Source organism: Electrona antarctica, assembly GCF_951216825.1.
Source record: "Electrona antarctica genome assembly, chromosome: 11".
NCBI lineage: Eukaryota > Metazoa > Chordata > Actinopteri > Myctophiformes > Myctophidae > Electrona > Electrona antarctica.
This window is the reverse complement of record NC_136792.1, coordinates 22,105,242-22,121,083: the sequence shown is the minus strand read 5'-3', so window position 1 is coordinate 22,121,083 and position 15,842 is coordinate 22,105,242. Positions and strand designations below refer to the sequence as shown.

General features: G+C 46.0%; 1 protein-coding gene across 2 annotated transcripts in view; it reads left to right on the top strand.

The window, feature by feature from the left end:
• The window catches only part of dscamb (Down syndrome cell adhesion molecule b), a gene marked incomplete at its 5' end in the record, with an annotated part of 234,817 nt that overhangs the window by 171,973 nt on the left and 47,002 nt on the right, over positions 1-15,842 (top strand). For both annotated transcript variants that reach the window (XM_079515045.1, XM_079515044.1), the window contains 3 exons: positions 8,632-8,828; positions 10,946-11,042; positions 14,797-14,925. In XM_079515045.1, coding sequence (XP_079371171.1) covers positions 8,632-8,828; positions 10,946-11,042; positions 14,797-14,925 — 423 coding nt within the window. The remainder of the gene's footprint in view (positions 1-8,631; positions 8,829-10,945; positions 11,043-14,796; positions 14,926-15,842) is intronic.

Here is a 15,842-nt window from a genome sequence, read left to right as displayed (position 1 = left end):
ATAGGTTAAATTTGGATTGTTTTATGTTATGGGCGGCCGTAGCTTAGTGGGTAGAGGACTCTCATACACTACTGTATGTGTTCTCTCGAATCTGTCGAACAGCATCTGATAACCACATGTAATCTCACCATGGCTGGAAACATTATTGTACCGATCATTCATCGCGATTGATGTTGAATACTCAAAATGATAGTATTAATTCTACGAATAAACCTGGCGATCGAGTACCCACAGTGGTTCTCAAAGTGGGGTCCAGGGTAGCCTCGGTCCCATCCTTACTGAATCCAGGGACGCTGTTCTTTGAGGGGGTTCCAACTGGACCTCTACAGGTCTGTAACTCTGTCAGTTTTGGGCCACTGCTAATGACCTGTTCTTCCATTGTTAAATGAACACTGAGGATTTTACAAGCCGGATCACACGTGTTGTTCATCAAAGGATCACATTTCATGCCTTTTAACCCCCAAACTGTGCACTGGCACGCTCAAGATGCTTTCTGTGAGGGTCTACTTACTCGCTTGAGTAGCTTGGAAAGGGAGACCATTACAGCACCAGCATGCACAACCCCATGGCCTGCTTTGCTGTGCGTGCGTGCGTTGGTGCATGCATGCGTGCGTGCGTGCGTGCGTGCGTGCGTGCGTCACTCCAGATACAATGTATTTATGCACTGCATTATAATGCAAAACAGAAATTGGGCAAACTGCTGTATAACCTGCACGTGTGCACATGTGTGTGTTAATTTGTATGTGCATGAACTGTGGACATATCGTTGCTGTCCTGTGTTTGTCCAAAAGGTTCCTTTTCAGTAAATGGAAAAAAAGAACCTGTGTTCCAATGGATCAATGTAGTTATTTTGTTACAAGCTGTCTTAACATTGGTTAAATCTGCTATATAATGCACCACGCCACGTCTCTGCGTACGTGTGTGCGTGCGTGCGTGCGTGTATGTGTGTGTACGGTTGTAATGCACATAACTCGAAAACCATTTGACCCAAAAGGCTCTGGTCAGTGGGCCTAATGAGGCCAACTCCTTTCACCTGGGCCAGCCTCTGCCAGTGGGCCTAATGACGCCAACTGCAATTTCCAGCCTCTGCCTCAGCCAATTGAGGCTCAACCAATCAGGCTCTGCCAGTGGGCCGAATTGATTGCCAAGTACACTTTTCAGTTTGCAGTCTTCACACACAGGCACATACACAGATCTCCATGTGGGACACCACACCGGCTGACAGTTAAAACGGGTGCTATGACAACGTATATCATTAGGTTCCCAAGTTGCATCGTTCCCAAGTAGGCCGGTGGCCGACTGCGACGGGCACGTACAGGTCTAGTGTTTATAATTACAAAGCCTGATGTTTGACTGCTGTGTGCTCTGTGCCAGCACCCCAGTTGTCCAGTTGGCTACAAACTTGGCACAAATATTGGTCGGGTGGTCTGCTCTTTGACAAACTACTTTTGTTTAAGCCAGTGTTCTCTGAAATTGTACTGTTCACACAAATATGTGATTCTAGGCCCTGCCCCGCCCACGACAGCCTATCAATAAGCCTACTCCTAATGATTTATAACAATAAAACACATTATAAAGCATTTTGTACTAATGACGTATGTAAATGCATTGTAAAATGCCTATAAAACACTGTATAATTACAGTGAACACATTGACTGCCAAGGACGGCGATTTACGTCTTTTCAAATCTAACGCTTCACTGCCAAAGACCTGATCTATGTCCAATGATCTTTTCAGTGGTTTATGATAGATGGCGCTCTTCACCAACGGTTCTAGGTTGCTAAGCGACAGATACAACCGGAAATGAACCAGAAGTGAAAATTTTGCCTACCATCCGCCTCAACTTTATCAGATTTAGAAAAATACATTTATCTCAGATTATTTTTTTGTGTTTTTGGTGATCGCAGTTACAAAATGTCTTTTCCGGGTGAAAGAAAATACAATTGTCTTTCAAAGTTTGCAGGATTGGGCCCGTTTGGAACAAAAAGCCTCAAATCATGAACGCAGCGTGCAATTTACGTGAAATCTTTCACGGACTTTCCTACTAGGCTGAGGAATGTATCCCACCCTTTTCACGTTGGTTATAGCGACACCAACAGGTGGATTTTTGCAAAACACATTTTTGGAACAAAATACCTCAAATCATCTAATTGCCATCCAAGGCTTAAGAAGAAATGGACCTGTGCCCTGAGGGGCACTTTATCTAGTTATTTTTATTTTTTTATATCATATCATAACACATTATAAAGAAAAAAAATCGTGAACGAAGTGTCCGATTGCGGTGAAACTGTGCACGCACATTCCCACTAGGCTGAGGAAAAAATGCGCCACCAGGAAGCCGACTTATGTGAAACAATTGTTTGTTTTATATAGTCCTTCAGATTTTATAAAAATATCATGCAAATTGCTACACATTTCCACTACATTGAAGAACAATCCCAAAGCGAGAGCTGTTACCGGTGGATTGTGCAGTCCGAGTAGGGAATGATGCATTACCACAGGTGAAGGAGTTCAAGTATCTCTGGGTCCTGTTCACAAGTGAGGGGAGGACGGAGAAGGAGATTAGCTGGAGAATCGGAGTGGCAGTGGCGGTATTGCAGTCTCTGTACCACACTGTGACGAGAAGAGAGTTGAGCCAGAAGGCAAAGCTCTCTGTCTACTGATCAATCTTCGTTCCTACTCTCACCTATGGTTATGAAGTGTGGGTCATGACCGAAAGAATAAGGTCATGGATACAAGCAGACAAAATTAGTTTTCTCAGATGGGTAGCTGGCATCTCCCTTAGAGATAGGGTGAGAAGTGCAGTCACACGAGAGAGACTCGGAGTAGAGTAGCTGCTTTGCCTGGAAAGGAGCCAGCTTAGGTGGTTCAGGCATCTGGTTAGGATGCCTCTCAGGCGTCTCCCTAGGGAGGTCCTCGAGGCACGTCCCACTGGGAGGAGACCCCGGGGCAGACCAAGGCGCAGTTGGAGGAAACACATCGTCTCACTGGCCTTGGAACGTCTTGGGATCCCCGGGAGGAAGTCACTAATGTTGCTCTGGAGAGGGACGTCTGGGACACTCTGGTGGAGCTGTTGCCCCCACAACCCGACTATACGGATAAGCGGTTGAAGATGGATGGATGGATGGATGAGGAACAATTTATGCCACCGTTTTAACATTACCCTATTATAGAATCACCAGGAGGCACATTTTTTGCAGAATAACAAAAACAAACAAAAAACACATGTTTATATTACTCCTACACATTTTGTCCAAACATCACAAACGTTCCTGACCTCAGAGGAGCACTTTTTCTAGTTTCATTCTAATCTCTTCCTCTATGAAATAATTGTAAAGCCAGGCCAACATTAAAGCACTCCTCCATGTATTTAAGCTGTTGTGTATCAGCAGTAATGGCCGTAGTGCTCCTCTGTGTGTCTCTGTTAGTAAGTGTATTGCTAGCAGGGTATGCGCTCTTAACAAAAAGGGCTCTCTGTAATACAAGTGCGTTATTCCAGCCTCTACTAATAGCAGGAGAATCATTTCAGGGAAAGTTCTTCACGGAATCATCAATAATGGCTAATTTGAGGCAAAGGTATCCCCACTGAACGTGAACAGAGGAAAGGGTCATTTATAGTGGTTTGATTTCTCTTTTATAAACCTGCCTTGTTGTTCTGTCACTAACTTTATACCCTGCTGCTGCCTCGGCCCATCACCATTAAAAACATGACATCTTTCACATATTGGTAAAGGAGCTCTCTAAAACAGTGGTCTCAACCTTTTCAGGCCACGACCCCCCAAAATAATCATAATTTAACTAGGGATCACCCCACCACCATGACAAGCACCTGTAATTGTAAGATATTAGAGACATTTTTGCCTCTTTCTTTATTTGACAATTTGGCCAATGCTTGACCATTTTTATGGATTACTTTTGTACCATAATTGTCTCCTTATTAGCAATGCGTGCATACCCTGTATACACTTACAAAAAATAAAAATAAAAGGTTTAGGGACCCCACTCAGGGCCCGACCCAGAGTTTTAAAATCACTGCTCTAAAACATCAAGCCTAGAAGAAATTAAATCACATAAAAACGAGAGACTTTAAGAAAATAAATGGGGCCCCGTAATGAACTATTTAGAAGGCTCAGATTTGTAAAGGACGCAGGGTAAGTGGAGGGACTATGGAGACTGGAGAGGAGTGACCAGTTTGTGTAGCCTACTGGGTACAGATTGAAGGCCTAAAATACCTTGCATTATGGTTTTTCTTCTCTTTCTTTTCTTTCTTTTCTCTCTCTCTCTCTCTCTCTCTCTCTCTCTCTCTCTCTCTCTCTTTGTGTTATGATCTGTCTTGTGTATGTTTGTGTATGTAAACACCCCTGGTGGTCCTCTTCCACGGACCCCCAGGAGACCTTGGCCGGGTCCCAGGGGGTCCCCCATAATAACAGTTAATCTAGCATCACAATCATTGTAACCACTGTATCCATTTATACGTTGGCCATTCATAAATAGCAGAGCAGTGTGCAGCTTGTACGTCTGCTATTTAAGAACATTTTAGGAAAATACAATTTTGCATTTATTAACACAAACCTTCTATTGTGGGCGTCCCTGGCACAAAACATTTTCAGAAGACCGACCGCAGCAAAGGGTCTTTGACATTAAAAGGTTTGAGAACCACTATAGTGACAGACAAGAATAATCAGGGCACGGCGAAGGATGACGGCTGTCCTCGTGACTCTCTGTCATCTGTACCTACCTCTACCTTTCCTTACCACTGTCCTTCTCTTGTTTCTTCCTCCGTCTATTTCTGTCTGTTCCTTCTGTCTATGTGCTTTCTCTATCTCTCACCCTCTCTCACGCACGCTCTCACGCACGCACGCACGCACGCACGCACGCACGCACGCACGCACGCACGCACGCACGCACGCACGCACGCACGCACTCACGCACGCACGCACTCACGCACTCACTCACGCACGCACGCACGCACGCACGCACGCACGCACGCACGCACGCACGCACGCACACACGCACACATCCTCTCTCTGTCTCTCTCTCTCTCTCTGTCTCATCCACTGTCTGCTATCCTAGCGTTTTATTACCAGGCCCCTGTAATATCGCTGGATATTAAAAAATATACATCAACCAGGCAATTATGGGCTATCAAAAAGACTAGGTTTAGCCGGGGGCCCGGTGCTGTTGGAACTGCATGGCAGATGATGAGACAGAGCAGCTCTGTAGACGGGCTCTAACCTTGGCCGTTGTGTCCCTTACTGGATGTCATCATTCTCAACAAACAGACACACAACAAACCTCTTATCTCCATATTATAACTTTTTGTGTTTTTTTCGTGAATGAACTCCCTACTTGATCATATATACTACGGTGTTACACGAAAGCATCACAAGGTTTAGCAGACAAGCTTTGCAATAAAGCTTGTGCTCACATTAACACACTTGTACACTGTACACTGTACATACAGTAGATGCACGGTGAGTTCCTTTTCAACGTGTTACGATGTGGCACTAGATGGCGCTAGAACCCTCTATTCTTTGTGAAACGGACCTTAGTTACAACGGTTCCTGGTCTGCTGTTGTTTTCTTGTACACGTAACGTCTTCACCTGAACTAGCAGATCTACAAGCCCACAATGTGTCGCAAATGTGGCACGTTGTGACCTTTTCGATCAGCTAAATCTGGTGAACGTTCCCCCTAGAAAATGCCCCCCGAACCCCCCCAGCTGCTAGCTCATGCTTTCTTCTCCTTAGACATAGATGAAGAAAACAGCCTCTCTTAAGGAGCAATAACATTTAGAGAAGACTCTCTTAATGGGTCACACTTAAGATTCATAGTTGTCATGCAACATAAATCAGTGGTTGCTCTGCACAGGGCTGTCTGTGTGTGTGTGTGTGTGTGTGTGTGTGTGTGTGTGTGTGTGTGTGTGTGTGTGCGTGTGTGCGTGTGTGCGTGCGTGCGTGTGTGTGTGTGTGTGTGTGTGTGCGTGCGTGCGTGCGTGCGTGCGTGTGCGCGCACGCGCGTGCGTGCGTGTTGGGGGAGGGGGTGGGTGAAGGGGTGAAAGGTACAGAGGTTATAGCAAGAGGAGGGGAGGGAAGGGAGGGGAGGGAGGGGCTGCTAGTGAATAAGAGATGAGATTTAAATGCCGGCAGCCTCTGAAACGGACAGATCCCGTCACGATGGGGGGCTCATATGCAAGCATGCTGCTGCATGCATGCAGGCTTGCACGTCCTCACAAACACATGCAGTTGTAACCACGGAGCTCCAAGTTGGCCTTCCTGGCACCCTAGCTATCATAATGGATAAGTATTTTTATGTGAGGGTGTGTGCTGGTGTGTGTGTGTGCTGGTGTGTGTGTGTGTGTGTGTGTGTGTGTGTGTGTGTGTGTGTGTGTGTGTGTGTGTGTGTGTGTGTGTGTGTGTGTGTGTGTGTGTGTCGGGGGGTATAAGACAGCTGCAGGGCCAACGGACTTGTCTGCTGTGTATGAATAATCAAAGTAGTCTCTCTCATCATTTAGTCATCATCCTGGTGGGAGCTGAAGGAGAGAGAGAGAGAGAGAGAGAGAGAGAGATCATAGTTAGTGCTGCAGGGATACATGCTCTCTCTCTCCCAGATCGTGTAGTGTGGCTGAGATGTGTCATAAGCACAAGTCTTTTCTGCTCTCTGCTCGCCCACTTAGCTTCCCCAGACACTGATGCGCTGTGTGTGTGTGTGTGTGTGTGTGTGTGTGTGTGTGTGTGTGTGTGTGTGTGTGTGTGTGTGTGTGTGTGTGTGTGTGTGTGTGTGTGTGTGTGTGCGTGTGTGTGTGTGTGTGTGTGTGTTTGTGTGTGTGCGCGTACGCGTGTGCGACTGCGACTGTGCGTGCATGCGTGAGTGCGTGTGTGTGTTTGCACGCATTCAGTATGTGTGCAAACACACACCTTTCATGTTTTGTGGATAATGACGCTGTACTTCGGGGAGCTAAAACTACATTCTGTAGGACAGTGGTTAAAAGTAATTAATACAGAATCAGTCATTTTAACCACTTAAACGTTGGCTATTCAAAAGCGGCAGTATAAGGTTTGAGAACCAATGCTGTCTGTGTAGGAGATATGAGAAAGATAGACTTGTGTGAAGATTATGCATGAGGATGGTTTTATCAAAAATACTCTGATCACAATCACACGCACCACACCACACATACACGCACGCGCACAGCACACACTCACACACACCACACACACACAGTCTAGGCTGTATAGCTAATGAGGCTGACTGGTGTGTGGTTACGGCGCAGCGTCAGGCAGGCTCCTCGCCGAGACCTATGGGAGTTCAGTGAGGAGTCATCTCTTTCTTCCTCCTCCTCCTCCTCCTCCTCCTCCGCTGCACTCCTCACAAGGCAGCGCGTTATAGCGCTCAGTATCAGCTATCAAAGCAGTCAGAGATGCACCTGACGGCTCTGTTTCAATCTGCGCTAAGTGCTGCGGGGACGCGGGAGGTAAGCCCTCAGACAGGAGTTCAACCATGTTCCCTGGAGGATTCACATCTTTGCTATGTAATTGTCAAAGAAAGAGAAACAATTGTGCGTCTTAGTAACAGTTAGTGAACAGTTAGTGAGTAAAACGGGGCATGATGATGACGCTCTGCATGGAGCGGTTTCCTACAGTATGGGGCTAGTCTTTTGGTTTGATTTATTTTGGGGTGTGTGGTGGCACTTGTGGGGGTAAACGAATGATAACTGTACTCGTGCAGCATCTGTGCACCGAGGATAACATATCATTGTTGTCGGGCAGAAACCTCCTACAGGTATCTCCATATTTTAATGTTTTGTGTTTATTCGTAAATTATAAGGCCATTATAGGGCCTACTACAGCGTCACACAAAAGCATCAGATGTAGTCGATCCACAAGCTCAAAAGTGATGCTTTCTTTTTTTTTACAAAGGCATCAGAAGTAACAGTTTTGGAGATATAAGGTTTCCACCCGACAGAGACGATATAAAACTTGGATATTTATTAAGTTGTAAAGCTGCGTCCTCGCTGGAAGTCAGACTTAAATAGCGAATGTGTGGGACCAGGCTGGGTAGTTTTACACTGCTGGTTGTTAAGATTCCACAGAACATGGCACACAGTGTTGGATGACTTCACAGCCTTTGATAGACGAGCAGGTGAAACGCAGGGCAGCCGGAAAGTTTGCTGAATTTCTTCCATGGGCAGCTTGCAGATACTTAAAGTGCATGCCTTCAACTTTCACTGATTTCCAGGCACGTGCACACATACTGTAGACATCAAAGGGGGCTTGAACCCCTGCCCTTTTACCTGTCCGTTAAAAAGTGCCCTCTCCAGACCATGAATGCAGCATTTACGATGCCATACCCATTTACATGCCCGCTTCCCATGCCATACCCGTCCAGACCCAAGGCAGAATTTAGGAGAATTGCATGCCTTTTTCCGAACTCTCCTGAACTTGAACGCAGCATTTTACGTTGAAAGAATTTGTCGTCGGTGGAGAAATCCTGAAATCCATGGCGTGCGGCACATCTCCGGTAGCTATGAAGAGTGCAGGGTCACGTCCCAAGAATAGCCACCTGCCTCTCTAACATTCTCTGCACGTCCCTGTTTCTCTCTCCCTCGCCATCCATCCATCCGTCCGTCCAGTCCCGGCCATGATCACGTCGTACCCCAACACCACGCTGGCCACGCAGGGCGAGGAGAAGAAGATGAGCTGCACGGCGCACGGCGAGAAGCCCATCATGGTGCGCTGGGAGAAGGAGGAGCGCATCATCAACCCGGAGACCAGCCGCTACGTGGTCACTGTCAAGGAGGTGCTGGACGAGGTCGTCTCCACACTGGTGGTGGGTGCTCCTCCGTCGCAAACAATACCACATTTATTTTGTATGTATGTATGTATTTTTTTTTTTTACTTTTATTTAGTAGATCAGCTATTTTCACAAAATGTTCACCTATTGTCCACGACACGTGGTTAAAAAGAATCACACCCGTGTGAAGTGAGGGGCGCTCTTATCATCATACATCATCACCGGTTTCCACCCGACAGACAATATGCTTTTTGCTTGGTTTAGGGATGATAAGATGAGAGGTAAGGCCAGAGAGAGAGAGATGATAAGATGAGAGGTAAGGCCAGAGAGAGATGATAAGATGAGAGGTAAGGGCAGAGAGAGATGATAAGATGAGAGGTAAGGCCAGAGAGAGATGATAAGATGAGAGGTAAGGGCAGAGAGAGATGATAAGATGAGAGGTAAGGGCAGAGAGAGATGATAAGATGAGAGGTAAGGCCAGAGAGAGGGAGATGATAAGATGAGAGGTAAGGGCAGAGAGAGATGATAAGATGAGAGGTAAGGGCAGAGAGAGAGATGATAAGATGAGAGGTAAGGCCAGAGAGAGATGATAAGATGAGAGGTAAGGCCAGAGAGAGAGAGATGATAAGATGAGAGGTAAGGGCAGAGAGAGAGAGATGATAAGATGAGAGGTAAGGGCAGAGAGAGATGATAAGATGAGAGGTAAGGGCAGAGAGAGATGATAAGATGAGAGGTAAGGCCAGAGAGAGAGAGATGATAAGATGAGAGGTAAGGCCAGAGAGAGAGAGATGATAAGATGAGAGGTAAGGGCAGAGAGAGATGATAAGATGAGAGGTAAGGCCAGAGAGAGAGAGATGATAAGATGAGAGGTAAGGGCAGAGAGAGATGATAAGATGAGAGGTAAGGGCAGAGAGAGAGAGATGATAAGATGAGAGGTAAGGGCAGAGAGAGATGATAAGATGAGAGGTAAGGCCAGAGAGAGAGAGATGATAAGATGAGAGGTAAGGCCAGAGAGAGATGATAAGATGAGAGGTAAGGGCAGAGAGAGAGATGATAAGATGAGAGGTAAGGGCAGAGAGAGAGATGATAAGATGAGAGGTAAGGGCAGAGAGAGAGAGATGATAAGATGAGAGGTAAGGGCAGAGAGAGATGATAAGATGAGAGGTAAGGGCAGAGAGAGATGATAAGATGAGAGGTAAGGGCAGAGAGAGATGATAAGATGAGAGGTAAGGGCAGAGAGAGAGAGATGATAAGATGAGAGGTAAGGGCAGAGAGAGAGAGATGATAAGATGAGAGGTAAGGGCAGAGAGAGATGATAAGATGAGAGGTAAGGGCAGAGAGAGAGAGATGATAAGATGAGAGGTAAGGCCAGAGAGAGAGAGATGATAAGATGAGAGGTAAGGCCAGAGAGAGAGAGAGAGGGAATGACAGGAGGTTCAAGGGCCATTGGTGACGTTTGGTAACACCTTCTAAGGCCTTCAGTATAAAACACTCTCAAACCATGCATAAGAAGGATGTTATTATAGATCCATAAGGCCACGTTTCATTATGGTTAAGGTTTACAAAGATATATCACACCTTATTAATATTTATGATTTAGGCCTGGGCCATGGCTCAGTGGTCCAGGCACCTTGGCTGGTAATCCAGTCTGGCAGTGTGCCGCGGGTTCAACTCCCGATCCTGACGGCCCTTACTGCATGTCAATCCCCCCATCTCTCTCCCCATTTCCTGTCAGCCTACTGTCTGTCCCTCCATAAAAAATATAAAATAGGCGAAAGCCACAAAAAAAATATATTTATGATTTATACATTGTTGATATATTGTAGACTATTATACATTCAGGGACCATAATACACTATACCACCCATACCAAAGTGTCTGCTGCGAAAGATAGAAACTGTGTTCCATCAGTTTTATATCTGGATTGAAAACATTTGAGAAACCCTGAACTAAAGGGACAGAATTTCATTGTCAATACTACAACTACAACAGAACAACTGTATTTACAGTAAGCATCAACAGTAACTAACTACATAAACGTACATACGTACATATACAGTACATTCTCTTAAATTACATATTCCCACACCCAGAACCGATATCCACAGGTCTATCAACTATGAAATTGAATGTGTCTTTCCATCTATCTTCAGATCATGCCTACTGTCCGTGAGGACTCGGGTTTCTTCTCCTGTCATGCCATTAACTCCTTTGGTGAAGACCGTGGCATCATACAGCTGACAGTGCAAGGTAAGACTCCCTCCTCACAGCATACTGTAGCTCCATGGTACTGTACATTACAGTAACTCCTCACAGCATACTGTAGCTCCATGGTACATTACAGTAGACTCCCTCCTCACAGCATACTGTAGCTCCATGGTACTGTACATTACAGTAACTCCTCACAGCATACTGTAGCTCCATGGTACTGTACATTACAGTATGTGCCCACTCCCTCCTCACAGCATACTGTAGCTCCATGGTACATTACAGTAGACTCCCTCCTCACAGCATACTGTAGCTCCATGGTACATTACAGTAAGACTCCCTCCTCACAGCATACTGTAGCTCCATGGTACATTACAGTAGACTCCCTCCTCACAGCATACTGTAGCTCCATGGTACATTACAGTAGACTCCCTCCTCACAGCATACTGTAGCTCCATGGTACATTACAGTAAGACTCCCTCCCCACAGCATACTGTAGCTCCATGGTACATTACAGTAGACTCCCTCCTCACAGCATACTGTAGCTCTATGGTACTGTACAGTAGACTCCCTCCTCACAGCATACTGTAGCTCTATGGTACTGTACAGTAGACTCCCTCCTCACAGCATACTGTAGCTCCATGGTACATTACAGTAAGACTCCCTCCTCACAGCATACTGTAGCTCCATGGTACATTACAGTAAGACTCCCTCCTCACAGCATACTGTAGCTCCATGGTACATTACAGTAGACTCCCTCCTCACAGCATACTGTAGCTCCATGGTACATTACAGTAAGACTCCCTCCTCACAGCATACTGTAGCTCCATGGTACATTACAGTAAGACTCCCTCCTCACAGCATACTGTAGCTCCATGGTACATTACAGTAAGACTCCCTCCTCACAGCATACTGTAGCTCCATGGTACATTACAGTAGACTCCCTCCTCACAGCATACTGTAGCTCCATGGTACATTACAGTAAGACTCCCTCCTCACAGCATACTGTAGCTCCATGGTACATTACAGTAGACTCCCTCCTCACAGCATACTGTAGCTCCATGGTACATTACAGTAAGACTCCCTCCTCACAGCATACTGTAGCTCCATGGTACATTACAGTAAGACTCCCTCCTCACAGCATACTGTAGCTCCATGGTACTGTACATTACAGTAAGACTCCCTCCTCACAGCATACTGTAGCTCCATGGTACATTACAGTAAGACTCCCTCCTCACAGCATACTGTAGCTCCATGGTACTGTACATTACAGTAAGACTCCCTCCTCACAGCATACTGTAGCTCCATGGTACATTACAGTATGACTCCCTCCTCACAGCATACCGTAGCTCCATGGTACATTACAGTAAGACTCCCTCCTCACAGCATACTGTAGCTCCATGGTACTGTACATTACAGTAAGACTCCCTCCTCACAGCATACTGTAGCTCCATGGTACTGTACATTACAGTAAGACTCCCTCCTCACAGCATACTGTAGCTCCATGGTACTGTACATTACAGTAAGACTCCCTCCTCACAGCATACTGTAGCTCCATGGTACATTACAGTAAGACTCCCTCCTCACAGCATACTGTAGCTCCATGGTACTGTACATTACAGTAAGACTCCCTCCTCACAGCATACTGTAGCTCCATGGTACATTACAGTAAGACTCCCTCCTCACAGCATACCGTAGCTCCATGGTACATTACAGTAAGACTCCCTCCTCACAGCATACTGTAGCTCCATGGTACATTACAGTAAGACTCCCTCCTCACAGCATACTGTAGCTCCATGGTACATTACAGTAAGACTCCCTCCTCACAGCATACTGTAGCTCCATGGTACATTACAGTAGACTCCCTCCTCACAGCATACTGTAGCTCCATGGTACATTACAGTAGACTCCCTCCTCACAGCATACTGTAGCTCCATGGTACATTACAGTAGACTCCCTCCTCACAGCATACTGTAGCTCCATGGTACATTACAGTAAGACTCCCTCCTCACAGCATACTGTAGCTCCATGGTACATTACAGTAAGACTCCCTCCTCACAGCATACTGTAGCTCCATGGTACATTACAGTAGAATCCCTCCTCACAGCATACTGTAGCTTCATGGTACATTACAGTAGACTCCCTCCTCACAGCATACTGTAGCTCCATGGTACATTACAGTAAGACTCCCTCCTCACAGCATACTGTAGCTCCATGGTACATTACAGTAAGACTCCCTCCTCACAGCATACTGTAGCTCCATGGTACATTACAGTAGAATCCCTCCTCACAGCATACTGTAGCTTCATGGTACATTACAGTAGACTCCCTCCTCACAGCATACTGTAGCTCCATGGTACATTACAGTAAGACTCCCTCCTCACAGCATACTGTAGCTCCATGGTACATTATAGTATGACTCCCTCCTCACAGCATACTGTAGCTCCATGGTACATTACAGTAAGACTCCCTCCTCACAGCATACTGTAGCTCCATGGTACATTACAGTAGACTCCCTCCTCACAGCATACTGTAGCTCCATGGTACATTACAGTAAGACTGCCTCCTCACAGCATACTGTAGCTCCATGGTACATTACAGTAAGACTCCCTCCTCACAGCATACTGTAGCTCCATGGTACATTACAGTAGACTCCCTCCTCACAGCATACTGTAGCTCCATGGTACATTACAGTAAGACTCCCTCCTCACAGCATACTGTAGCTCCATGGTACATTACAGTAGACTCCCTCCTCACAGCATACTGTAGCTCCATGGTACATTACAGTAGACTCCCTCCTCACAGCATACTGTAGCTCCATGGTACATTACAGTAGACTCCCTCCTCACAGCATACTGTAGCTCCATGGTACATTACAGTAAGACTCCCTCCTCACAGCATACTGTAGCTCCATGGTACATTACAGTAAGACTCCCTCCTCACAGCATACTGTAGCTCCATGGTACATTACAGTAAGACTCCCTCCTCACAGCATACTGTAGCTCCATGGTACATTACAGTAGACTCCCTCCTCACAGCATACTGTAGCTCCATGGTACATTACAGTAAGACTCCCTCCTCACAGCATACTGTAGCTCCATGGTACATTACAGTATGTGAAGAGAAGAGAGTCCGCACACAGGTTTGCTCCAATGGTGTTCTTTTATTGAAACACCATAATAATATACACAACGTTTCACCTGATGAAGGCCGCCTGCGGTCGAAACGTTGTGTATATTATTATGGTGTTTCAATAAAAGAACACCATTGGAGCAAACCTGTGTGCGGGACTCTCTTCTCTTCACTGTACTTACCTTAGTCCAGCACCAGCCAGGAACTGGATGTGCGCAACAAGCCACCTGCCTTTTTTGACCCTTATGGTCAAATTAAAACAAGTCAATTTTATTTATAGAGCACATTTAAAGACAACTGTTGTTGTACCAAAGTGCTGTACAGAACATTATCATCAGCACAACAGAACCAACAATGGTCAAATAACATACAGAGGCATAATAAACAGTTAGTAGAAACAGAAGTAACATCAACAGACAGCATAACCATGGTGTGCTCACTGAGGGCAGAGGTAGTGGTGTTGGTTCCATCCATCCATCCATCCATCCATCCATCCATCCATCCATCCATCCAGGCATTCATTCATTCATTCATTCATTCATTCATTCATTCATTCATTCATTCATTCATGTGTTGTTCTACTTACAATAAACAACCCTGGCAGCTGTTCAAGACTGTTTCTGTCTGTCTCACACCCTCTCCTACATGTTCCTGCACCCTCCAGAGCCCCCAGACCCTCCTGAGGTGGAGATCCGGGAGGTCAAAGACAGGACCATCGCTCTTCGATGGACCATGGGTTTTGACGGCAACAGCCCCATCACAGGATACGATATCGAATGCAAGAACAAATCAGGTAGCGCTGCCAGGTCCATTGTATTACTGTACATAACCAGCCTGTATTTGGCCTGGTTGAGCGGAGCGATGTTGTGACAGAGAGGTTGATACAGTATCAGCCCTAGGGCTGATACGACAGTAGCTGACCATTCAGTGCAAACAAAAATTCTACCACTCTGAACTGTGTCACCATGATCAACCTCCCTGCTGAAGGAAGCTAGTCTGGTAAACCAGCATCTTGTGTTTTCCAGAAAACACATGAAAATGTGAATTCACATGATCGGGATGGGTTACCTGGCTAGAAGAAGGAAGCAGGTCAAACATAATGTACTGATCAAATATTTTCTCTATTTTCTCATTGCCCTCTCTTGAGAAGGCCATGGATATGTGATTAATTAACACCCCGATCGCCAGGACGAAGTTCACCGTCCTTTCAATTAGTAACACCCAGCGCCCAGGACGAAGTTTTATCAAAAAGACGGAGGTTATTGATATCAAAGCCGATCGCATCGCTCCACAGCCTAGGAGCGCCTGTTGTGCAACATTCGATGTTGCGTAACAGTGGGACGTCATCGAAAATGTTCCCCCCGTTTTGCCGACGAGACCGAAAATCTTAAAACGTTAATAACTCTTGATCTAAATCATCCCGTCCAATTCTAAAAAAAGATAGTCGCGGTAGATTTAATCATACCTCCAGTTGTTGTCGATCGGCTCTAGAGTGTTTTGGCTACATTTAGCTGCTACAGCCACATCCGGGATAACATCCGGTCCGTCGGTAAAAGTGCTCCGCTACTATAAACGCCGAGAGCTATGATTTAATGGAATAAATAACCCCTGGCAATCGGAGTGTTAACTATTATCACCAGGGCCCTCGGTAACCATCCAGGAGCAGTGGGAAACCCCAGGGCAACAACATATTGTCGCTGTCTTTTCATA